Source organism: Diadema setosum, chromosome 17 (assembly GCF_964275005.1).
Source record: "Diadema setosum chromosome 17, eeDiaSeto1, whole genome shotgun sequence".
In the NCBI taxonomy this organism is placed as follows: domain Eukaryota; kingdom Metazoa; phylum Echinodermata; class Echinoidea; order Diadematoida; family Diadematidae; genus Diadema; species Diadema setosum.
Genome location: NC_092701.1, coordinates 2,200,835 through 2,225,968, shown reverse-complemented (window position 1 = coordinate 2,225,968; position 25,134 = coordinate 2,200,835). Strand labels below are relative to the sequence as shown.

At 39.1% G+C, this 25,134-nt stretch overlaps 1 protein-coding gene across 1 annotated transcript in view; it reads right to left on the bottom strand.

The window, feature by feature from the left end:
- Window positions 1–8,906: 8,906 nt before the first annotated feature.
- LOC140241093 (scavenger receptor cysteine-rich domain-containing protein DMBT1-like) overlaps window positions 8,907–25,134 on the bottom strand; it is a 32,688-nt gene continuing 16,460 nt past the window's right edge. The window contains exons 4-16 of the mRNA XM_072320860.1: window positions 23,951–24,313; window positions 23,242–23,610; window positions 21,455–21,835; window positions 20,506–20,877; window positions 19,831–20,214; window positions 19,080–19,457; window positions 18,305–18,449; window positions 17,296–17,486; window positions 16,770–16,948; window positions 14,141–14,547; window positions 13,478–13,583; window positions 12,153–12,372; window positions 8,907–9,435 (exon numbers count right to left, since the gene is read on the bottom strand). Coding sequence (XP_072176961.1) covers window positions 9,281–9,435; window positions 12,153–12,372; window positions 13,478–13,583; window positions 14,141–14,547; window positions 16,770–16,948; window positions 17,296–17,486; window positions 18,305–18,449; window positions 19,080–19,457; window positions 19,831–20,214; window positions 20,506–20,877; window positions 21,455–21,835; window positions 23,242–23,610; window positions 23,951–24,313 — 3,650 coding nt within the window. The 3' untranslated portion in view covers window positions 8,907–9,280. The remainder of the gene's footprint in view (window positions 9,436–12,152; window positions 12,373–13,477; window positions 13,584–14,140; window positions 14,548–16,769; window positions 16,949–17,295; window positions 17,487–18,304; window positions 18,450–19,079; window positions 19,458–19,830; window positions 20,215–20,505; window positions 20,878–21,454; window positions 21,836–23,241; window positions 23,611–23,950; window positions 24,314–25,134) is intronic.

Sequence of the window (25,134 nt, the reverse complement as noted above, 5' to 3'; positions counted from 1 at the left end):
AAGCAGCTTGCCATCCTCTTCCTTCTATCCATGGTCCGTTGGGTTGTTGACAGGCATCATAGACATGTGGGCTGTTGCCCAGATGCTCAATTGAAAGACACTTCTCTTCAGATGTTGATACAAGACATCTCTGCTTGGAGGAATTCTCTCCATGTCCCTAGTCTTCTGTGAGAATGTCCTCATGTGATTCCTTCAAGTAGGGCCTACTGTCAGTATACAAAGTTCGTTGCCACTTCTGTCAATCTAGGCGATATCTCAAATGGATTGTCAACAATACTTCCAAATTGTTCCATTAGGGACGGCACTTCATGCATCAATATGCAGCAAGATCGCTTACCCTCGAACTTGAAGGAAGAAGTACATGTACATTGTACTGTCCTCCTTAAGAATGCGTGTAAAGGGGCCATGGTCTTACACGTTGTTGTACACAGGTTTGTGGCGATACTGTTCAGGGAGATCATTTTAGATGTCTTTATCACTTTGATCGAGATCCAGATTTCAGTAGCCGGATTCAGAGCTTTGATGTATGGAAATTACTCAGAGTGATTACGACAGCATCAGTGTCTCCATTATACACCATTCCAAGTGACAAAGATTAGAGGGCATGGAGCAGATGTCTACAACACGTTTGCCAGCTTCTTCATGGTTGCACTGATTCATAGGTGAACTGTTCTCAGCATGGAGCAATTGATGACCTGATGTGACATAGACACTCTTGTCATCAGGGAAATACTCTGCTATGATCTAATTGGACAGGAATGAGAATAGTTCGTTCATGTTGTCGTTTGCCAGAACTTCTGCCAATTTCCTGAAATTCTAATGGAACAACAGCAAGTTGTTTCATTTGATCGATGCTGTGAGAAGTGTGTCATTGGTAAGGCAGGCACATGCTCACTGAAGTTGTTGTACGGATCTTGTTCAGTAGACTCAACTTTGTGGACAGATTCTGCAGCAGGCGGAGACTTACACCTTGTTGTCTAAGTTGTCTAATATAACCAGAAATCCACTGTGCTCATCAAAAGGGTTTCCACTGCTCAGCAACACCTCCATCAGATCTTTGGCATGGTGTAGAAATCAATTCTTAGATGGAAATATCCTTCCTTATGATGGGGGAGCTCATCATCATTAAAATTATTCTCACTCATGAACTTTTCAACAACATGGGTAATTTCTGGCCCAGTCATGATCCAGCGTTCCAGCATATGGGGGTTCTCTGTGGCACCAATAATGCCACCAACTCCTTTCACCCATTTTTTGGCTCGCTTGTGTGCTTGATCGATGGGAAATAATGAATACCCATGATTGTTTTGAGTTGATTGTTTTGAGTTATTGGCCAATGCCCCTTATTAAACTCTTTCTGGATGCTATCTAGTTGACCTTACAGGTCTCGGACAAATATTGGTATCCACCTACCATATTCCTGGCGATATACAGCAAAGTACAGTGGCACCAGCTTCCCCAGGGTAGTAACCATTAGTTCCAAATTTTGCTCCTCTTGTGTCCGTATGAACATAAATATGATCTGTTGATACTTGTGTACGGGTAGGCAGAATTTGAATAATGGACTCTCTTGGGAAGCTACCATGACCTAATCCTCAAGAGTAACCTTTGTTCCACTGTGTTCATAGGCTCGCATCAGAAGGCTGTGAAGCACTACAATGTACAAGGGTAGCTTGATGTGCATGCCTTGTTCTCTTTGCATTGGATGATCTTAGAAGAGCTGTGGCTGCCGATTCTGTCTTAACAATCAGGGTTTTTTCCAGGGCTCCAGGCCATCCTGACCCATGCAGCAACATAAAATCATTACGCTGTACAATGTGGAGCCCATATAGCATAACCACATATTTATGTTTGTTGTTGTTGTTGTTTTTTGCAAGGTCATAGAGTGGTTGGCCCACTACAAACACAGGGACTTAGTGTGAATTGAGGTGCTTAGTCCTTGCTTTCACTAGTTTCACTCCATGTTGAATCATTCTTGGAGTGACAGCCTTTTCATGGAAAAGGGGCTCGAGGGCTTCGATGCTTTTTTTCCCTGGTTGTCTAACAGTATTCGGCTGCATGGCAGAAAGACCACATCGCTGGTATGTCTATTTCTGTAACAGTGCATATATCGTCTGTTGAGAATGAGAAGGGCCTTAAGTTGTCCCGAACACTATGGGTTTAGAGGCAACTTAACGCCCTTATCATTCTCAACCGACGATATTAGAATGTCATTAACTGCAGCCATCCATGCCTGTCTGTGCTGTTTCTCCTCATCAAACATACTTGTTGCGCATCTTTTATCAGAGGCTGTGTGACAAGGATTTAGCCTACATGTGGTACAAACATGTGCAAACGAGGTAAGATGGGTTCACTGTTGCATGCTCCTGTTTTCCCTGATTTGATACGTAGACATTCATGGTCCAACCTAGGATTTTATGATGAAGGAAACTGAAATACACCTGTAATAAGATACCAATTTCATTGAAGCATGAGTTTGCAGTGCGTGATATATGAGATTTTTATTCAGGTTACCCAGAGCCGAAACTGTGAAGATGTCTTGATGCAAATTTGTAAGACAGACTAGGATTCTGCACTAGCGTTGTTCCTTGTCTGATCTGCAACAGCCTGTGCAAAGAGCTAATGAGGATATAACGTTCAAAAGAGGAGGGCAATAGATACGGTCTGCGATGAAAAATAAATAAATCTCTTGAAGGTTTAAATGAAAACATTGCAGCCGGAACCATTGCACTATTTTAGAAATGTTTTATTAAAAGAGAAGTAGTTTCAGATACATATTCTATAATAGAATTTTGTAAAGCAGTGTCAGAACTCGCCATTTTTTATGTACATCTATGTGTATATGCATCACTCTCTGTAGTTGTCTTATATAGCCATCATGAACAGAGACAGGACTGTTGATAGCATTGTAATGTATTCTATTAAATCATCCATGTTTCCTGTGCGCACAAAGACTTTTTGATTTTGTCCGATCTGAAACTTTCATTACGACTACAATGAGGAGAATTACGTCTTCAAATTGTGCGATGATATGGATTCTAATACAGTGTGTATAATGTATTTTGAGAAAGTAAAACTCTCAACTCTATGAAAATGATTATGTTGTATTCTGTGAGGGTCTGAGGAATCGTAATTGTTTTGAAGTTAAATCATGTTTTCTCATGGTGAAGATATGTCAAAGTGTGGTTAGTAAGAGGCTTAACGGTGCACCACGCATTCTTTCTTTGGTATATTTGGCATATGTACAAGTATGACATGACCGGTCCCTCTTATGTTGTCTAAAAGTTTTTATCCTTTAGACCATTTTTAAGTTGAATATTTGTTCTGATTTCTTGTAATTCTCAATTTCATATATCGCATACTGACTCTTATTGAGTCATTTTATATGTGCATCTTACTGAGTTGATTATTCATGTGAATTGTATTCTCTTGGAATCCATGGAAGAACAGCAGTGTCCTTGTTGATACAGCTGAATGGGAAATCCCTCAGTATTCATGTATACATGTATACACTGTATATCTGTTGTCTTTAAAGTACTGCTCTCTCTCTCTGTTTTATACAGCCCATATCTTAAGAATTTTTATACACTGGCCTTGTATTACTCTGCTTTTTAATGCTAGAATATGGAAATGAATAACTACAAATACATGTATATATATGTTATGATACAAAATATTTCAACACGTATGCCCCCTTTACTACTGCTTATTTCTGTGTATTTTTGTTAATGCGCATGCGCAATTGTTTGTTGTTGTCATAGAAGAAATCATAACAAAAGAACGCTTTCATCCACTGAGCTGATCCGAGTCCAACGTTAACGGACACCCCGCACTCTCGTTTGTTTTGTGGATAATTAAACCACATTTAACACCAGTTAATATCGGTGGCTGAGGCATACTCTCGCCATCACGGAGTTTGTCAGAGGGACTTTGTTGTCTGTCTCCTGTTTTAACGCCTGGATCACGATGGAGATGGTTTAGCTCTCTACCTTGAACACAGTGTTGCGTTGTTTTAGGTTTAAATTTTAATTTCATTCTTTGTATTCTTGTATTCCAAAATATATTGTTTTGTAATTTTATTCAGATCTAAAAAATAAATAAATAAATAAATTTACTATTCAATTTAAAAGAATCGCTAATAATGCGTCGTTCTTTCTCCCCCAGTCTTCTAATTTGAACAACAGATTTAGAAAATTGCTCTCCCACTTTGATATTTATATTTCTTTTGTATTTACTTAAATACCGAGTGGACGCCTACTTGTCCCGTCGGTGACATAATTTTTGAATAGTAAATTTATTTCACTCTTCTTTTGTATTCACTCCTTAAAAAGGAGTGAATACAAAAGAAGAGTGAATTTAGAGTGAAATTGGAGTGAATTTCGAGTGGAAACGTTCATTTTCACTCATTTTGGAGTGACCTCAGGGATCACTAGAAGATTTTGGAGTGATCCCTGACGTCACTCTAAAACGAGAGAAAATGAATATGTTCACTCGAAATTCACTCCAATTGAACTCGAAATTCACTCTTTTTTGTATTCACTCCTTCAAGAGTGAAAATTTTCACTCGATTTTTTTTAGAGAGTACACGTATAATCTTCTAATATAGTTCTTTATAAATCACCTGGGGTCCCCGGACATGCCCAGTCGAGAATTTTTTCATTCTTATTTCATCAATTTCCATATTTGTGAGACCAATCTAGTTTGACGCATGATTCATATATATATATATATATATATATATATATATATATATATATATACATAATTATTGGCTGCATCGAACAAATGGTCAGAGAGAATAAAACAATTGTGACTCCTAGCTTCATCTCTTGTACCTCCTTGTAAATTACATTACGGTTTGTCACTATACATTTTCTTTCTTTCTTGTGGTAGCTCGTTCGGGCCATCGGAATCATCAAATTTTGATTTCTGGTGGTCTGACAATGAGATAAAGTGGCCCAAAAGTAAATCTTAACCAAATATTTAACCAATTAAATTATCCATATAGATTTCAGTTTGTAAAAAATCGCAGGTGTAATAAAGTGCTTCAAATGCAATGTACTTATTATTATGTATTACTTCGGCTAAGAAGTAAAAAGAAATTATGAGTGAAATAACTTGATAAAACATAAACATAACGTCCCATGACACCGCATATTCAAAAAATAATACTGAGTGATTTAGGCCTATGGTTCAACATAGGGTATTCATACATACGTGCAACTGTAAAGATAATATAGGTTTTCCCATTCATTTTCAAACTTTTTTGATTCAATTTCACAAATTTTTACTTCAATTTCGTCGCAGGATGTCGGGAATAGGCCAATCTTACTTTCAAATTCGTCTTTCGCCGTTCATTTTCAGATAAAGTCCATTCAATGTAGTCATTTGGCATACATTTATGTCATTTACAGTTCAAATTCGTCAGTCTCACTCGCAGCACTCAAAACAGCAGGATCGATGTCGTCTTTTGTCAATCATTTTCGTTAAATTTTCATTCATATTCGTCTCATATAATAATCAATAATAATAATTGATATGATTTATATAGCGCCAAATCCACTCTGCAGAGTGCTCTAGGCGCGGAAGGAAGAGAAAGTGAAGGAGATAAAGGACATACAAATATCAAATACATGTAATGAGTAATCAAATTGAGGCTTTAAACAAGTGAGTTTTTGACTGCTTTTAAAGGAGTCTGATGACGAACAATTTTTTTTTTTTTTTTTTTTTTTTTTTTTTTTTTACGGCTGAAGGTAAATTATTCCATAAGGTGGGAGCAGCATGGCTAAAGGCACGTGTGCCCATATCAGAGAACCGGAGTTGGATGAGCGTAGAGATCTAGCAGGGATGTAATTATGGGGTAAGTCAATGTTATACTGAGGATATCTCTATCCGGTGTGATTTTCCAGTCATTTATTCATTTTGTTCTGTAACCGTTCATATTTTACATTCAGGAGGTAACATACACACAAGTGTCCCCCCCCCCCACACACACACAAAACCACAGATACAGACACACACACAAGCAATCCGAGTATAATATAGGTTTTCCCGTCCATTTTCGCACTTTTGTCATTCAATTTCAAAGATTTATTATTCAATTTCGTCCCGAGAAGCACGTGGAACGCAAATCCTAACTTCAATTTCGTCAATTGTCATTGTAATTCGTTTTTCGTCAAACATTTTCGAAGACATAGCATTCAGAATCGTCGATTGTCATTCAAATTCGTCCCTCCCGCTGACGGATCGCAGAATGTGAAGATCAAATTCGTCTTTGTTCACACAATTTCATGAATTTTTCATTCAAATTAGTCAGATGTTGTCGATTCTTTATTTTGATGGTGAACCAACTTTAAGCCGACATATTTTTAGTTTCTCTCGTAAATTGTATTTTTGACGAATAACAAATTGCAATGACAATTGACGAAATTGAAGTTAGGATTTGCGTTCCACGTGCTTCTCGGGATGAAATTGAATAATACATCTTTGAAATTGAATGACAAAAGTGCGAAAATGGATGGGAAAACCTATATTTGGCAGTCAAAAACAAAGTTTAGCCGAATTTTTCTGTAAAATATAAAATATACTGAGTTCGATCGTGAGGAATTTATTCAATATTCTATAGTAACTTAACTACGTGCAGTTATTAAGCACTGAGCCGCGAGTTATTCTTTGCTGTGTGATACAAACACATGAAAATACACTGTAATGCAAACACAGTTTTCGATGGCCCAATATCAGACCATCAAAATGTATCATACAAAAACATTCGTATCATATCTTAAAGTGGTGGCCGAGATCTCTTTCTGGTGACCCAGGGCCGCCGGACCACCCAGCTTTTGTCGAGTCTTGTTTATGCAGGGCTCGACATTGGCGTTGGCCTGCGGGGCCACTAAAATCGAGTTTTGGCCACTAAAGTTAAAAAGAATATCTTTTCTGGGCCGATTTGGGCGATTGGGTAGCTAAAATTCAAAATTCCATTTTAGATTTGCTTTTAATTTGAGCCACCAAAATTTAAAAGTCAAAGAGTTTTGTGGCCCATACTGGCCGCCAAGAGAGAGAGAGAAAAAAAATGTAAGTCTCGATCCCTGATTTATAATGTATATACAATTACATATGCATGTACAATGTATATAATACTTATACACTGGATAGCAAAAGAAAGTACCCACTTCTGTCAAAGGCTGCACACAAAAATTCACCACCTAGAAATATGTAAATTTTTTGTACACAGGTATGCTGCAATATCCATTTGTAATCACATACCCAATAGCAAGTGATTATCTTTATTACAAAGAAAAAAAAAATGACATGCACAGAATCTTGGTCACTGAATGTAACAGAATGAGCCTCACAAGCCTTACAAGACGTGGCGTAATTTTCTGATGGAAGCTTGCTTAGACCCGAGTAAAGTTATGTCCAGTCTAAAGAGCTAACTGATTTTACTCTGAGAAATAGCATAATCAGGAAGGATATCATCCCTAAATACACAATGCTCCACTCATCACTGGTAAATAAAGGAAACACATATTATCATGCTTGTGCTCCCACGTCAACTATTGCAACTTCCATTCTATAACTTTTATTCCAAGCAAAATGGATATGAACATTAGTTTGCTTGATAAACATGCACTACTTACAATCCATCATGAAATAATATTTTTCTATGAGTGTGTAGAAAATGAACATAATTATAATCGTTTTCTTCTTCTTCTTCTTCTTATTTTTCTTTTCGAAAGAATCACTCTATTATGGTGGAGAGCCGTCAATCCCCGTTTCCATCGGGTACATTGTGTCTGTATGGGCAAATCGGCAAGTGTTACAAATCCACAATTTTTCACACGAGTGCTTATCCTCAAAGTAATTCTCTCTCTCCCATGTAAACCAGCTTATTTCGAATTTGGTGAATTTTTTTTTTAGACCTCCAAAAGAATGTTCGATTTAGGCTGCATACACCCCAAAAGAGTGTGCTATACATACCGTGCAAAATATTAATTTCAGTTTACGTAAGACTCCTTTGTAACGAAAATTATTTGGTAAAATAATTACTCTCATCGTTCTCTTATTCCAATAGGTTTGATTAAAATGGGCACATCATTTTAATATGTTTTTCTATATGACAATGTAAAAAAGAACCCACACACATCGCAGAGCAGAGCAAAGGAGAGCAGTAAACACGTGCTGACTGCAATGCATTATGTTTTAGACGGTAATTAACAATTTCCGTAAGTCTTCCGTTTGTGGAATGTTGTTTCATGAAGCAAATGTAACCTAAGCTATGAATGCTAAGAAAATAAGATCCTCGAAGTCAACTATACGCTAAAAGAAATGAAGATTCGCACTCTATGCTCATAATATATAGGCGATGTATTTTTTTTTTTTCATTGACTGTACTCGGTGCAGTCACTCGCCATGCTCAAGTTTGTCTTTACTACAAACCGTTATGGTAGATTTCAAGAAAACCGGACCTAAAATCAAAGCGTTGAAAGTTCCTGTGAGTAACAGGGATTTCGAAACGGGGAGTGGGGGAGCATGGCGCCCAAACTTTTGGGTAAGAAGAAATAAAGAATTAACACACACACACACATGCGCACAAGAAAAGAACTCACGACTTCATAGGGTTCCATCAGAAATTCTTCCATTTCCAAGAAGGGGGGGGGGGAATGACCCTTGCCCAAACAGTCACAACGAGCACTCCGCCCCATCCCCCCACGCATCAGATACAAACTAAAAAACGTTCAACGGCCAATGAGTTGCAGCAGCTGATACGAACTTTGGCTCACATTATTGAAAATTAGCATCTTATACATGAATTTTGATGGTGTCACAGTACGATGCATACATTATTGTGTGTGTGTGTGTGTGCGCGCGTGTGCGTGTCTGTTTATGATGTGTGTAATGACGTTGGAGGGGGAAAGGTTTTGAATCATAATACCAAGTCGACAGAGTTGATGTCATACATGTCATAGTCTCCTCAGCTTATCTGGATGTGTGATTGCAACCACTATCTATATATTTGATAAAACCTATGACAATTTAAAGATCCAGTTCTTTATTGCAGTCCTGTTTAAATGAAAAAAACAATTCCGTTCCATTCTTCTGCTCTTAGTCTAACTGTTTAAGCCATACATTCCGACATTGTAAGAAAATGTGCTCAAACTATAAGTGGTACCTAAAAGAGAATCTATATAATGACGTGCAACATTTCGCTATGGATAATGACGGCCTATCTCTCTCTCCCTCTCGGGAAGGAAGAGATAACAACTCGTGTATGACTCGTTTAAACTCCTTCATCCAGCTCTTTCGTGGGCAGGCGCCGATATCCCGCAGATCGTCGATCTTTCTTCAGAGTAATGTATGCCATCATCGACCCAGCTGCAAGTAAGATGCCGGATATTCCAACAAGGAACATCTGTCTTACGTCCCCACTGTTCTCTGACAACAGAAGAGAAAACACTGACAGTAGAATGCTAGAAGAAACACAAGAAATTATGGAGAGGTACATGTATAAAAAAAGATATGAATATACCATCCAAAACATTTAATGACACATAAGAAGAGCAATTTGAGTGAAAAACTACTCTCAGGCTACATGTACCTATCGTACAGAAATTCGCCTAAAATAATCATACAGCCACTACTCTCTAAAAAAGATCGAGTGAAAATGTTCACTCTTAAAGGAGTGAATACAAAAAAGAGTGAATTTTGAGTGAAATTGGAGTGAATTTTGAGTGAAAATGTTCATTTTCACTCGTTTTAGAGTGACGTCAGGGATCACTCCAAAATCTTCGAGTGATCCCTGAGGTCACTCCAAAATGAGTGAAAATGAACATTTTCACTCGAAATTCACTACAATTTCACTCTAAATTCACTCTTTTTTTTTGTATTCACTCCTTTAAGAGTGAAAATTTTCACTCGATTTTTTTAGAGGGTATATTGTATAGTTCCCCACATTCAGGACTGAAGAGCAAAGTTATTAACTTTGAGCTTAGAACTAGATACACCATTAATATCGCCATACCCCCTGTTCGGTTGCCTCTGAATTCGGGTGATGGACAGTATCGTTATGTAAGAAGAAGGAGAAGAAGTTGGTCGCTTATCGGTATGCAGGGCTCGACATTATATTCTTTTTTTTTCTGGTAATATTATTATAAGATAAAATAATATAATATAAGATCGAAATAAAAGGAAACGTTAAAGGGATTGTATACAATAGTTTTGGTTGGGACCTAATTTCAGGTTTCTAACGTTTTGTTTTTTTGCTGAGATAATGAGAAACCTCTTATGAAATAGAAATATGAAAGAGAATGTAATTCCATTAAGAATTCAATACTTATTTGATGAAAAATTGATTTTTGAAATGGCTGAGATATCCAAAACAAGTGTGGGACCCATATTTTATTACGATCGCTTTGTTTTACTTTGTTTTTGGATGTTTCAGCCATTCTAAACCCGATTTTCATCAAATAAACTTTGAATTCATCTTAAAATGGTACGCTCTGTACTATTTCATAAGTGTTTTCTTGGTATCTCGCAAAAACTTAAAAACCCAATTCTCATCTCCACTAATACTGTACCATCCCTTTAAAGAGTCCATTTTGAATCTTAGTTCCCGATTAGGCCATTAAAAGATAACTTAAAAAAAAAAAAAACACGGTAGCCTGCGGACATATTTTAGTGTCCACCGTCGGTAGATAAAGAGTTTTAGATCGGTTAGTGTAAACAACAGGGAGATGGAAAGAGCGATCTTCCACCTCTTGGTCATAACGAGGTAGATACTGTAGTAAAATAGGATTTATGATCCGGCATATAGGATGTGATGTTCATAACATACTGAGGCCTTCACCATCCCGGTAACGAGCAGTAAGACAGAAAAAAAAAAACACACACACACACACTATAAGAAACAGACGAGATCAATCAATTCAATTGTGAGACCCGCGTGATCTATAGCCTGGTTAATCTTCGCTTGTATGAGCTGTCTTTAGTCACGATCTTTCGAGTTTGAAAGGACTTATTTGCTAAAATGTAACGCAAACACGCCTGTTATACCCTTTGGATTTTATGCATGATTTTATGATGATATTTATCAAGTTGTATACATCATGATTTGTGTTTTACTATTCATATAGGAATACTCTCTTGATTTTGGAAAGCTTTTATGAAAATCTGTGATCAGTTTTGATTCGTATACAGTGTATTAATGTAGGACCTACATGTATAAAGATATATTATATCAAACTTCTAATAGAAATTCATCAAATGTTTGTTTTTCCATTATCATCATGTACACTTTATCAATGAGTCATAAATTATGTATCATTTTTGTGTAGCCCAAATGAAGGTCTGTAGAACATCGAAAACCTGGTGAAATAGACCGGAGTTGAATCCAAGCTACCGCTGATCAATGCTGTCTTCCCCTTTCCATGTCATTTATACTATATACACCCGTGTAGTATGTGTGTACATAGGCCTAATATACCATAATTACATCATGTGTGATGCATATGAAGAGGGCGGGGGGGGGGGGAGGGAGTAATAAAGAGCGAAAGTTCGACTTTGTACAATTTAATAGAATGGTTATGAGTGAAATGGACAGGAAAGAATATTTCATGAGGTGAAAGATGAAAATGATCCATTCAACGAGGCGCATCCGAGTTGAATGGATCACTAATTTCATCTTTTACCGAATGAAATATCTGTCCCTTTGACGAATGAAAAGCATTAATCATTTGTTTTACATAACACCTAAAATATATCTTTGTCATTTGATGTTTTATGAATTCAGAAACAAAGAGATAAAGTGTGAGATCGGAGATAGAGAAAGTGTTGGGCGCTAGACGCCAGCGCGCTGTCCGTCAATAAAGATCGCATACACACTGCAAACGCAAGCGTTTTACGTAGGAAAATATATTAGTGTGCCGGCCTGGCTCTGAGTCGGCTTACTTGCAATGGAGCAAATCGTATAGAGCCAAGATTGCACGATATATGAGCTACAATAATTACTACACGAATGATGACGTACATTCAGTACAGTGTAGTTAAATTGGATAAATGACTAATATCAAACAACCAAACGAATTACAATAATCTATTACAGGTGTTATACAGACGGAAATATAATTACTAGTAGTGTTGAAATCATGGATTACCAGAATGAGCTTCGGAAGATGTAAGTCCATGTTCTTGTTTCCTTGAAGAGCCCTCAGGGGTAAGAGGTCCATTTGATATGGTGTGTGGTAGCGAACTGGCTCCCCTGGAACCTGCCCCCAAAGCTCTCTTGCCACGCCCTACTGTACCCACACACCCCTGCTCGCACCGGGAGCCCGGATCTTCGTTGTCACATACCACAACTTGGCAGTGCATGAATACCTATTGAGACAGAGGGGAAGAAAGGGAGGGGTACACCCGGTAGTGAACACTGAGAAACAATGATACGACCGTTTTGATTAGCTGCCAACATGTGACATTATCAGACATTGCCCCAAGGGAAATAACTATTATACTCGCCGTGTAATAGGCATGATATTCTGTGATGGTACACCTGGAATGTAGGCCTATATGTATGCTAAAAACTTATCATAACGGAAAACAAAAGAAAAACAATACATTGTAATGTGTGTCCTAGCCAGGGTCTTTGGAGAGAAGAGAAGGCCTAATTTTTTCAATGTTTCCCAAAAAAGAAGAAAAAGAAGAAAAAGAAGCAGAAAAAGAAGAAACAAAGATTTCAAATAGAGTGGGTTTACGGTGATTAAACTGACATTCTTTTTGGGGGGATTTCAATGCCCTCTCCATTTCAGCTTTAATTACATAAACATTTTTGATTATATTTTCTTCTTAACAGGCTAAGAGGATTTTGGATCAAATATATAAGTTCTGTGATTTTTCAGAGTTTATGGAAGTTTTGCTAGTTTTTCGTGTTTTTTTTTTTTCGTAGAGCTTTTAGTTACAGATCTATTATGCCAATAATATTTATTACTGTGAGCTGCTCATGGTGGTCGAAAGAGTGGTGCTTGTGTGATCGAAAGACATCTTTTGGCACTTACTGCAAACAATGGTGAATCAATTTGTGAATAAACAAACAAAAGGTCTTCTACTTACAGGAGACAGTACTTAAACACTCGAATGAATGCGAAAAATATTCAAGATATAACCTGCAATACTTGCCTTCGTCAGCTGTTCGTAGTATATACTTAGTTTATGACAAATCTACACAGATAGGCCCTATGCTATGTTTATGCCACAATTCATCTTCATAAATAAGGAATGGAAATAAGATAAACACAAGTTAAAGAATTTTAGCCAATGCTATCAACAAGAACATTTTAATTTATTAATCTGTGCGTGTGGGGGAGGAGGAGAAAGTGAATCAAATTGAATTTTCACATGAAAATTTTAAATGATTAAAAAAATGAAAGGAAATGAGTTTTGTTACAAAGTATATTGTATCAACTTAAAAAAAAGCGGCGGGCAATACCTGCTCATTGTCCCCTACGAAGGAAAATGAAGCCACGGAGAAGGACGAAAAGAGAGGATTCCTTATGACGTCATCGTAAAACTGCACTGTAGAGTCCACTGCACATCTGTTACGATCAGATTTAAAATAAGAATCAACCCAACGGGAAGTTAATAGGGATATTCGATTATTAAGTTGGCCGATAACAAATGGAATACAAACAAGAAATTGTGAGGTATCAGAGAAGTAAAGTAGCGTGCATGAGTGTAGGCCTTAAAACTTAAATGTGGCCCCGTGGGTGTGAAGTTTTAGATTCCTGTCAACATTAGCCTGGGAGAGATCTCTGGCTAAATTCATGACTCTATAACAGAATCAAACCTTTTACAAGTCGATGGGGTATGACCCCTTATAATCAATGTGTACCGAAATGTCAAAATAAATTTATAATAGGGATTTATACGTTATCCTATGCGTCAAACAAGTCCGTTTTTGTTAGAGTAATGCTTACTATAAATTATTTGGTTTTCTTTTATAAATGTGTTAAAATGAGCTGTAGTCAAACTAGTTGTAGGAGAAGAAGAGTGGTTTGACGTTACTACATGAAATCTAAAAAGGCAATGAAGCTTATGATACTGACAATAGATCCAGTGTTTTTAAGTAGTTTTTACGTGAAATCCTTCTTACCCATTATCAATAATGAGATATTTGCTGCGGTCAAATGGATAAGGGTGAGGTGTGGCCCAGCAAGATTCGATGAGCAATGTCAGATCGGTTACTGCAGTTAGGTTAACGCCGAAGAAGACGGACTCGCCAAGAGGAATTTTGGTGTCTTCAGCAGGTTGGTTCTGGGAGTCGAAAGATTCATCAGCGTAGAGGGCGAGTTCTAGGGAGAAGTTTCCATATCCCGTCTCACTAAAGGAAACCACGCCTACTTGTGGTTGGAACGAACTACCTCCAAGAATGGTATGTCGATTAAAGGTGCAGGAGACTGGAACATGGGCGATTTCTTCTCTAGTGATCGTTTCTCCGCCAAGTGACTTGGGCACAAAGTAAGTCACCACATTTGAGAACGTAAACGTGCTCTCAGTTTCCTGTAACAAGACGTGCAGAGAGATAAACAAAACAAGTCGTAAGGAGAGTCGATATGACAGCGTGGAAACATTTCACTTTTCTCCAATGATTATCGTTTCGGAATTCAAGATGGTACTTCAATGATTTCACGAATATTACAAGACTAAATACATTGGCTTAACGTGCTTACTGAGTGATGGTTTTAACATGCTTTTGATTCCACTCTATCAAATCACCGACTGACGCAATAACTTTCATCCTGATGCAGACATTAAAATCTTCAATGAAAATCAGTTTATTTAATGTCAAAGATTTACTCCACATGGCCCTGATGACCATTCTATAACCACTTTATCTCATCACGCAAGAACCTTGCACCATGATATCCAATCGTATCATTCTCACATGAAATGTCTATCGAATGTAAAGAGCAGCTGGGCAGACTGCTTTACCGGGCCTTTCGTAGTCGTAACCCTAACTAGGCCGGGCTATTTATGTAGATGATAGAGCGGGGTGGGGCCTCCCAGCCCCCCCCCCCCCCCCCCCTCCGGATCTCGGCCGTCGACCGCGCGATCGCGACGAAAATTGGCACACGCACTGCCTATGATGTAATCTAAAGTACCATGAAGTTAATTTTTTCAAAAATTATCATTTACACTAAATTATGCTAATTTATGCATAATGATGCATGAAATCAGACAATTTGGTATAAATCACTAAATAAAGCTCAAAACAGGCACATTTTGGGTGTAAATATTCTTTTTAGTGTCTAGCATATGTAAGAGAAAAAAATTGCACAATCAGAACAAAAAATTCCTAAGTATTTTATTGTTTTTTTAATTTCTTATGTATTTCATTGTTTTTTCGACTTTATGTTTTTCATTGTTTTTTCGATGAAATTTGTCCGTGACATTGTTCCGAACAAGAAAATGCGTTATTAATTGATTTTGATCAATAAACCCCCAAAATAATCATGCTTCTATGAAATTTGCCTGTAAACACAGTTTGCAATTGTTCATAAATTCACGTTTTTGAGCAATTTTGGGTCTGACATGCACGTGCATATTTATGCGCAACTTCGGAACCGCGCACCCGGGCATCGCAAATTTGGTGTCATAAGATGCGGGAGACTCGAAAGAAAAAAGTCATGAAACGTCGCGGCGATAGCTTCACGCGATAGCGATACATCGCGCGAAACGTCGAGGGGGGGGGGGTCTCGGAGGCCAACCCCCCCCCCCCGGCCTAGTTAGGGTTAAGGCTCGGTTACAAATACCATTAAGAACTGCTACGAACGCCGTACGAACGATTTGTAGACAATTTCGTAAGATCTCTTAAGAAGGCCGTACGAAACCAACATTTGTAGACCGTTCGTAGACCGTTCGTAAGTTCGTAGCCTGGTCGATGGTCTTGTCCAAGATTTTTTTTTAAACTTAGTACGAAACCCTATCTTCGTAAGGAGTCGTACAAACATCGTAACAGCTACGCAAGATTTTGCAGTGTCGAGAGACGATTTTTGAAGCCGTAAATTCTTACGATGATTGTAAGAACGCCTTAAGTTGTTCATAGAGGACTCTTACGTCTTTCGTAAGAATGCCTTACGAACAGAGATTCGTACGGCGTTCTTACGAACAACTCTTCGAGTTTGTAAGGCGTTCGTAAGGGACTCGTAAGGCGTAGGTACACAATTTGTTCTTGCGAATTAAACAGCGTTCGTACGAAATTCGTTAAGGCCGTAAGAATCTGTGCCCCATCTACGAATCCCTACGAACTCCAGAATTCGTACGAACAGTGACATTCGTACGACCTTTGTGACCGTAGCTTTATTGACATCATAATACAGAGGAAAGAATGCATCTTTGCATATCATAAGACCATAGCACAGGGGAACAAGCCTTGTAATAACTCAACATCTCATGGTGTGTGGGTGTTCTTTATATACATCTTTCATTGTTGTTTCCATGCAGTCGACACTGAAAATCAATGAACAGAAGAATACACTGCAAAGGAAAGATGGGTTCCATTCAATAGATCCACTCTCTGAGTGTAACTTAATACCATGATACCATAAGACATGGTGTCCTTTGCTCAACATAAAAATGTCGCTGGCAATATCGGCTAAGCTGGCAATATCGGCTAAGCACATTGTTGCATAATAGTTAGCGCTTAAAAAGACAGGTGATGGGGAGCAACAGTGAAAGCAAAATTATGCAAAGACGAATGATGTAAAATTTTAATGTGGTACCTCCATTTTGGTCCCGCAGCGATCGAATGTGGTTGACACGGCAACTTTGACGCTATCATGGTCGTAGCCACGACAGGATTCATCCACGAGGTACACATCCCCTGCTCCATCTCCCGGGGCCAGCAGAACTCGGTCGACGAGGACAGTCATGGAGTTACTGTCACAAATGATCTGAGCTCCTATAGTTATCCATAGATATAGAAAGATTAATACGTGACAGCAGTGTTTGTTATATAGCCTTCTTACAAGTGAAAATTGTAGGAGGCAATAACGGAGCGAGACAAGATTGTTTGACAGGCTAGGGGAGCCATATACTCCTCGATCGTAGAGATGGACTGGTCGTCATTAATTCTCGTATACATCTCTTAACCACTTCTATACATCTTTCTGTTAGCACTGTTTGGAGGGACACGTTTTCATTATTCCACAAAATGTAGACTTTCATTGGCATTATGCAAACTTGATTCATAAGCTTTTATTCATCTTGGTCGCATATTCATGTGTTTGTGTCATCATGAATGTATACCTTCGCCACAAGTGACCCCGGCATCTTCCGAATGACCGCAGTTATTACTTCCTGTCGGCATACGATGCGTACAAGACGTGATGTGATCTTCATCACCAGTACACTGTAGATCATCCAACCAGATTTGACCTGTACCTGGTCCGAAGTGTGCATGGGACCAAGCCGCGATTACTGTCCGGTATCCTAGCATCCTACAATCAGAAAGTTTGAACAATAATTCAAATCAGAATCAAACGTGGTGGGTAATTATTACATCAAGGAAGCTCGGATGATTTTTCTTCCAATGCAAGAATAGGATATACAAGTTTGATGTAATTCGCTTTTTAAATTCACACAGACCTACATGCTTAAAGGGGATGGCTAGTAACCAATCAGTGGGAATCAGTGGAAATGCTGGGGGATAATTGTTCCAATCCCTGTGGGATTCATTTAAGAGTACATTATATATCTACTGTTGTGTGAAAATTATTTGCTTCAGAACGGTCTCATATTCAAGTAATGTGCAGATTAATGCCCCGTCACTGACCAGGCACGCTAACCTGGAAACATTAAACTGCACATTACTTGAATGTGGGACCATTCTGAAGCAAATAATTTTCACACAACAATAGATATATATTGTACTCTTAAATGAATCCCACAAGGATTAGAACAATCATCCTCCAGCATTCCCACTGATTCCCACTGATCAGTTACTAGCCATCCCCTTTAATGAGTGATAGTTATATTGTCATGACAATGCACATGTTTTTAGAAATAAGTGACACTCTAGTTCACATTCCATTCACTAAAGTAAACAATCCGAAAACAAACAAGACACAAAGTGAAAAGATCAGAGTAACCAATTTCGATTCAATTTCTAGAGCTATCCTAATCGAATCTCCCAGCTGATTAGGCTCTTGTAATTTTCTTTGTAGTGTAAAATCATTGATAGCAAGTGAGTTAAAATCTTGTCAGTCTCTTGTAAGCTAAGACAGCTAGAAGGGATGATATAAAAGATGTGGTAGGCCTATAGCTGCAGACAACCGCTGCATCCTCAACTCCCCACTGGTCATCACAGACAGTTCCCCAGACATGATTATAATACACCTCTACACGTCCTTCATGGGGCCCGCTTCCCCCGACCAACCGCACATCACTGGTTGGTTTGTCACCTGTGAGCATGAGCAGAAGTAATCTTTTTAGACAATTTTTTTCTCAGTATGCTTTATAAAATCTTAAATAGGAAGTAAGCGGTTGATATTAGAGATCGGTTATGTCCTTTATTTTATTTTCTTTCTTTCTTTCTTTATTTTTATTTTTATTTTTATTTTTTTTTTTTGAGGGGGGGGCGTCTGATTTCTAGATCGCTCGTATAAATATAAGGATAATAGGTGGAAAAATGACGGGCCAATTCAAAACAAAACTCAAAGTAAAGAAAGAAGAAAAGTGGTTTTGCGGAGAGAGTGTAGTTTAAAACATGGCAGATGGATCTGGCTTATTGTTGAACACCGAGAGCATAAGAAGAAACCAGCGGAGTATATGAACCCGTCAGTTTCTGCTTATATAGGCACCGGCAAGTGGCACTAGTTGGAACAAAAACCTACATGTATGTAGCAATGCCTCATCTATAACTTATTCTCATTAATTGGTCTTATCTATCATTCTTTATTCTCCAAGAGGATATACATACTCATGCAGAATTACACAATAAGAATGGGGAGAATTGGTGTTGCGGAAAGAGTGTAGTTACAATGTTTCTTCTCACCTGAAGTAAAAATGAAACAAACATCTTTAGATCTTACCACCAACCACCGTGACTACGAGTGACGCTCCACGGCCGCTGGAGGCCCGATTTGAATAGAATTGCAGTGTCATTGCGTTTGCAGACGAGTTGGCAGCGGTTGGTAAGGTCGTTCCTGAAGCTCGTAGAATTTCCCGATCGGAGAGGCTGTTCCCATCGTGCACAATGAAGTAGGAATTTGGGTCCGTTTCGAAGTCAATGAACTCGACTGAGATCACGGTGTCGGAAGGACTGGTGACGAACCAGCGGCAGTCGTAGTGGTTACCCAATGTGGATGGGTAGTCAGGAGTAGTGAACAAGAAGCTTCGTGTGTCAAAGTTCAGCCCAACACCACCCCCACAGCTGTCCAAGGCTCCCGTGTCACTCCAGGAAGGTGGATCTAATTTGGTCACCAGGGTTTTGTCATCAGAAAAAGTTCAGTCAAACATGACTTTCGGACCTCTAATTTTGATACCAAAGTTACGAATACTTGCAATCGTAGGACTGAATTTGGATTGCAAATTCAAGCAATATTGCTTATGATATCTTATAGAATCTCCTATGAGGAGTTGGAAATCAGAGGAACGCGAAAATTAAAAGTCGTTGAGTGATTTTAATAACCTCGTTTTGACATATATAATTTATAATCATTCTTTATTCTTTTTTGAGATTTTATCGATTCTCTTTATCAAAAGTCTACTCTTTTCCTGCTCTTGTCCTTGAATGGACTAAGTCATATAAACCAATGTAAAGAACGCTGACGAAGAATTTACCTGCAAGAGCGATCTTTGCTCGGATTCCTCTAGCAGAATCAGTCATGGAAGAGTCATAGAATCTAGCTGATAGAGCGCCCTCTGATGACATCATCGTGGTGGTGATGTCACTTCCGGAAAGTTCAGAAATTAGTTTGCTCGTTGTAACAGCCTCGCTGTCGTAGACGAAGAAGTAGGTTGCTTGGCTCGTGTCAAAATCTTCGACCTCGAGAACAAATGTCATGTCATGAGGTCCACTGAATGACCATCGGCAGTCGAAATATCCATCGGGTGAATTGTTCGGGTAAAACGGGGTTGAGAAAGTCAAACTGGTCGATGAAGGTTCAAAGGTGACCGTCACTCCGCAAGACGACATGACCGTTGTTTCGTCCCAGCTAAACTTGTCTAGAAGAGAGGAAGAGAGTTAGGATGAAGGAAGATTATTTCAATAAGTCACTTGACGGCGTATTGCTTTGATCCCATTTTTCTTCCAGCTGCTAAATCATCTATGTCTTTTTGTTGCTTGCTCCCTTTTTCCCCCTACATATCTTTTATCATCTTTGTGTTTTTTTTAATCTGAATGTGGATTAAATTCAGTCGATCTAGCTAGAATAAAACCATTTGGTTTTAACATTGCGACAGCTGAATGAACGTAAGGGTGAAATATTCACATTGATTATGAATGCTGTCTCCTACCTTCCAAATTCACAGAAGCAGAAAAACCGCGCTCTGTGTAGCTGGTCGAAGGGAAATCAGTGAAGACTATCGTAAGCCCATTTGCGGACGAGAGAAATTGATTTGAGGCCGAGTCACCCTTCAGTGTGGCCAGCTGATTGTGCAAGGAGGTTCCAGAGTCAAACACTTCTACTACTGCGTCAACTGTCTGCAAGTCGAAGAATTCAAGAGACACTTGTTCATCTGTGAGCGACGTTATATACCAGTAACAAGTGGTGTGGGCCATTATACCAACGGGCGTATCGTACCATGGAGTCTTTAAAGCACTAGATGACGTCATGTTGTCCAGGGTGAGGAGACCTCCACAGGAGGATTCTGGACGAGGGGTGTCAGCTGTGAATAGCGAATCATGACACGAGTTTCTTTATGAATCATTTGTCATCCCCTATTAATGTGATTTGAGCAACATCTGGTGACAGAAAGTTTCTGTCACCGAAATATTATGGCACCTGTGGCAGAGCTGATGAGAGATACATATACCAAGAATGAGTTGGATATACATTTCAGTACCCAAAATCAATGAACAATCTTTCTTATCACTTGTCTCTAATTTCTTCGTAGTCAGAGTCTATCATGACTTCATCGTTTGACCCAAGTCATGTTCATTGTCGACATCAAACATGTGTTCTTCTGGTGGAACTGAGTAATTTTTTTCTCAAATTTCGTCAACTTATTTGCTTGCATAAAGTCTGTTGAGGGGTAAATACACATATTGCACACCACAATGATAAAAATGTATTAAATCGTAACATATCATTAACACCATCATTTTTTATCAAAACTACAAGTTGATGTTAAAAGGAGATATAATTATGTCGGTTATGTACATTTAAATCAATCTGTATATATAAGATATAATTATGCACTTTTTAAGCAAAAGAATCAAAATAATATATATATCACAATGTACCAGCAATGACTGTGGCTCTTGCAAGCAATCCGCGTCCGTTCTGGGAATCTGCTAAATCGTTGTAAAGTATAGTTAAGCCATTGGTCGACGAGTGGAAGGGCTGAAGGACGCCCTCCCCAGAGATGCTAGAAACGGTAACCGAGGGTGAGTTGAGGCTGTCAAAGATATATACATAGCCATTCTCTGTTTGGATGTCGTCATATTGCAGTTCGATGCGGGTATTTGACGGGCTGGTAAAGTACCAATAACAGACAGTGTATTGTCGGAGAGTGCTCCCGTAGTTTGGAGATGAGAAAGGTATCGATTGATAGTTGCCAAGGTCGAGAGAAACAGAGCCTCCACACGAAGACAGGACTGATGTAGGATCCAACGTCTCATGTTCTAGCAACAACAACAACAACAACAACAGCAACGACAAAAATCATTGACAAACCTGACCAAGGACAATTTTCGCTAAGAAACTCTGTCAATTAATTATATTTCTACCTGCCGAGAGGATGAACAGCAGAAAGAAATATGTGAATCGTACCCGATGGATGTGAATAGAAGAGGAAAATCATGGTGAAGAGTGCTAAAATTCTCGAAGTTAAGCATTTAGAAAAAAATTAATGTAAAATTTATGCTGAAACAGCACGAATCAATGCAGTTGTCATGATACTTGCTAATTAAAGAGACTATGATGTAGCTCAGACTTTGTGTAAAATCCCATCCATAGATTTGCATCGTATTCATACACATACAGCATATTATTTTTATTCATTTATTCATTTTTTTTTTTTTTTTTACAGAAAAAGGCTGGTGAGCTGTAATCTGCTGGTTCGAAGATTCTGCTCTCGCTACTGTCACAGAATGGTTTGTCGGTACATGCATCATAATGCAGGAAAACAAAAGAATAAGTCACCCATGAATAAAGTTCTAGAATATTCAGGGAAACGTACAGATCTGTTGAGCGGTAAAAGTCATTTTTCCTTCTATACTCCTGACAATTGGCCGTCTCCAAATCTTTTCTACCAGAATATGACCAGTGGCTACAATCTCTCTTCCGTTCTGTAACTCTCTCCCTTTCACTCGCCATCCTATATGTCTGAAGATATGGCTGCTTCTTTACCGGTACCGGCTCCTGTTTCTACCAGTCTGAACCCCTTTATGCAACTCCTTCCCTACTGCTCACTCTCGTACTCTGACTCCTATTATACCCTACCAATTGTTCCTCGTGGGAGCTCCTCGTCTACACACACTCCCCTTTGTTGCTTCTTCCAGTCTATGGCGCCCCTGTGACTCCCTTTATACAATGTAGGCCCTACCTTCTGCCCCTGTGACTGCTATCCTAGCAATTTATTTTTGTGGCACCTTGCTCCCTTAATTATCTCCCTGATGCGGCTCCTCCCCTACCAATCTCTTTCTGGTGTGGCTCCTCCCGTGCCAATTAATCTCCACGCTGTTGCACCTCCCTTTATACCAATCTCCCTTCTGTGGCACCCCCGGAACCAATGTCTCTGCTGTGGCACATCCCTTTTCAGTTTCACCTCTATGGGAACTCCTCCTCTAAGTCTTCTACTGTTGCTTCTCTCCACCACTCTACACCTGTTGCTGCTCTTTTTAAAAATATTTTTTCATGGATCCTTCCCCAGCATACAAGCCCCCCCCCCCGCTATTAGGCAAATGCTCCCTATACTACTCTCCAACTGTTGGCTCTATCCCCTATATACCAGTGTACACTTTTAGCTTCTCCCTTGCTAAGCTCAATCATGTAGCTCGTCCACCCTTGACCCCTCACGTACCCTCACCTGCTAAGCTGACTTTGATTGTCACGCCTCTCCCCGGGTTCCTCCACTGAGAATAAAGCCAGACCACCAGACTATTGTCCAAGGTGATGACGGGGTCTAAGGACAGAGTGCCGGACAGACTTGTCAGAGGGGTGTTAAACCCACTGCGAATGTCCAAGAAGACTCCAGACCCCGTGTCTACACTCAAGAACTCGATCTTGATCCTCGTACCAGGAGGACTGGTGACATACCAATAGCTCCCGACGTAGACACTCGTCAAGGTTGAAAAGTTGTTGGAAAGAAATGTGAAGCTTGGCGTACTGGCAGTCAGGTTGATGTGACCACCACTTAAAGCGTGAGTGACATTCGGGTCAAACGTTGATATCATCTCTGTGAACCAAGGGCAAGGAAAGATAGATTACTGGTTCAAACTGAGTATCTTGTGGTTAGCAGACTAATTCCAACAATGCATTGCTCTCTCATGGCATTAAAATGCTTTATATGCAATGACGTATTTTACCCCTGGTTAACTCTGTATATTTACATATACTCTGCGCTTTTTGACGATACTTTTTCATGTTTGTTTGTATATATGATATGCGTGCTGTTAATACACTACAATCTACACAAAGCAACTTGTCAAAGTCATGGCTCTAGATCTTCATAGAAAGTAATATTGCATAACTAAGCACAAAGAGAAAAACAAAACGATGACTATAAACAGAGATACCTTGAAAAGTGACTTCGATGTCAATTGAAGATGAGCTCTGCACTGCACTTGCAGCGAACAAACACGTCATTTGGTTCGAGTCTGAAATTACATCATGTGGTGTGGCGTCAACATGATAAAACTCGGCTAGACGTGCTCCGGTAGCGTCCACCACTACGAAGTTGTCGTATAGCTCCAGAATCATCTGCACGAAATGGAGCTTTACCACCATAGACGAGGGGGCTACAATATGCCACATGCAATAGGCGGGGTTGCCACCGGGTTGATGGTTGTTTGCTTGAAATCTCTTCGTCTGTGTACCATAGTCCAGTGTGATCGTACCCCCGCATTGTGACGGGTCGGCCGACAAGAGGTTTACCTTTCCTGCTGAAAAGAGAATTTAGGTCATGTGTTAAAACGTCTTTTTGTTTAAATAGTATAATTATGTCGATCTTGTGTCATTGTTTAGGCTGCATTTTGTCTTGCTCTGCTCGTTTGTTTGTTTTTTTCTCTCTCCCTTTTCCTCTAAATGGGTTTGGGGGTTCTTCATTCTGACGCCCCGGACTGCATGAGTGCTTCCATCATAAGTAACTGAAGTATGCTAGCCCAAAGTATAAGATTATCACCCTCGAAAACAAAAAGTGTGTCCAAGCATTCGTCTATAGCACAGGCCGAAACCGGTTTCCCTTTTATTCTCAGAAATCTCTACCAAGCCTACCTCTACAGCAAATAACTAGATAGAGAAAACTTTGAGATAAAAATATAAAATGTAAATGTTTCGGCTAGGCTATACGCACTGATGAAAGACCTACACACTGTAGGTTCAGTTTCAGCCTGGTTAAAACAGTGAAGCATAGAGATGAAAACAATTTTGAAAGGAATTTGCGATGACAGACTTTTGTTGTTTTAAATAGTTTGAACCCATGGGTTATTTGAAATGTCCGACTTCTTCACTTGACTGTGAGCATGTTTCTTGAGTGTTTCGCTTTCCTGCATACTGTAAAACTATAGTCGTTCATATCGCAAGCTTTCGCTATATTTTTATTTCCTTTTGCTAAAGGTACTAATCGATATTCTTAGAAATCGATACTAAAAGAAATTACATTTTCTTGGAATGATCATGTCATATATAACCATACCAAACATTGCTATCAAAGAGACGTAAAATCAGATATATCACAAGGTCATATATTGGTGAAATTCTG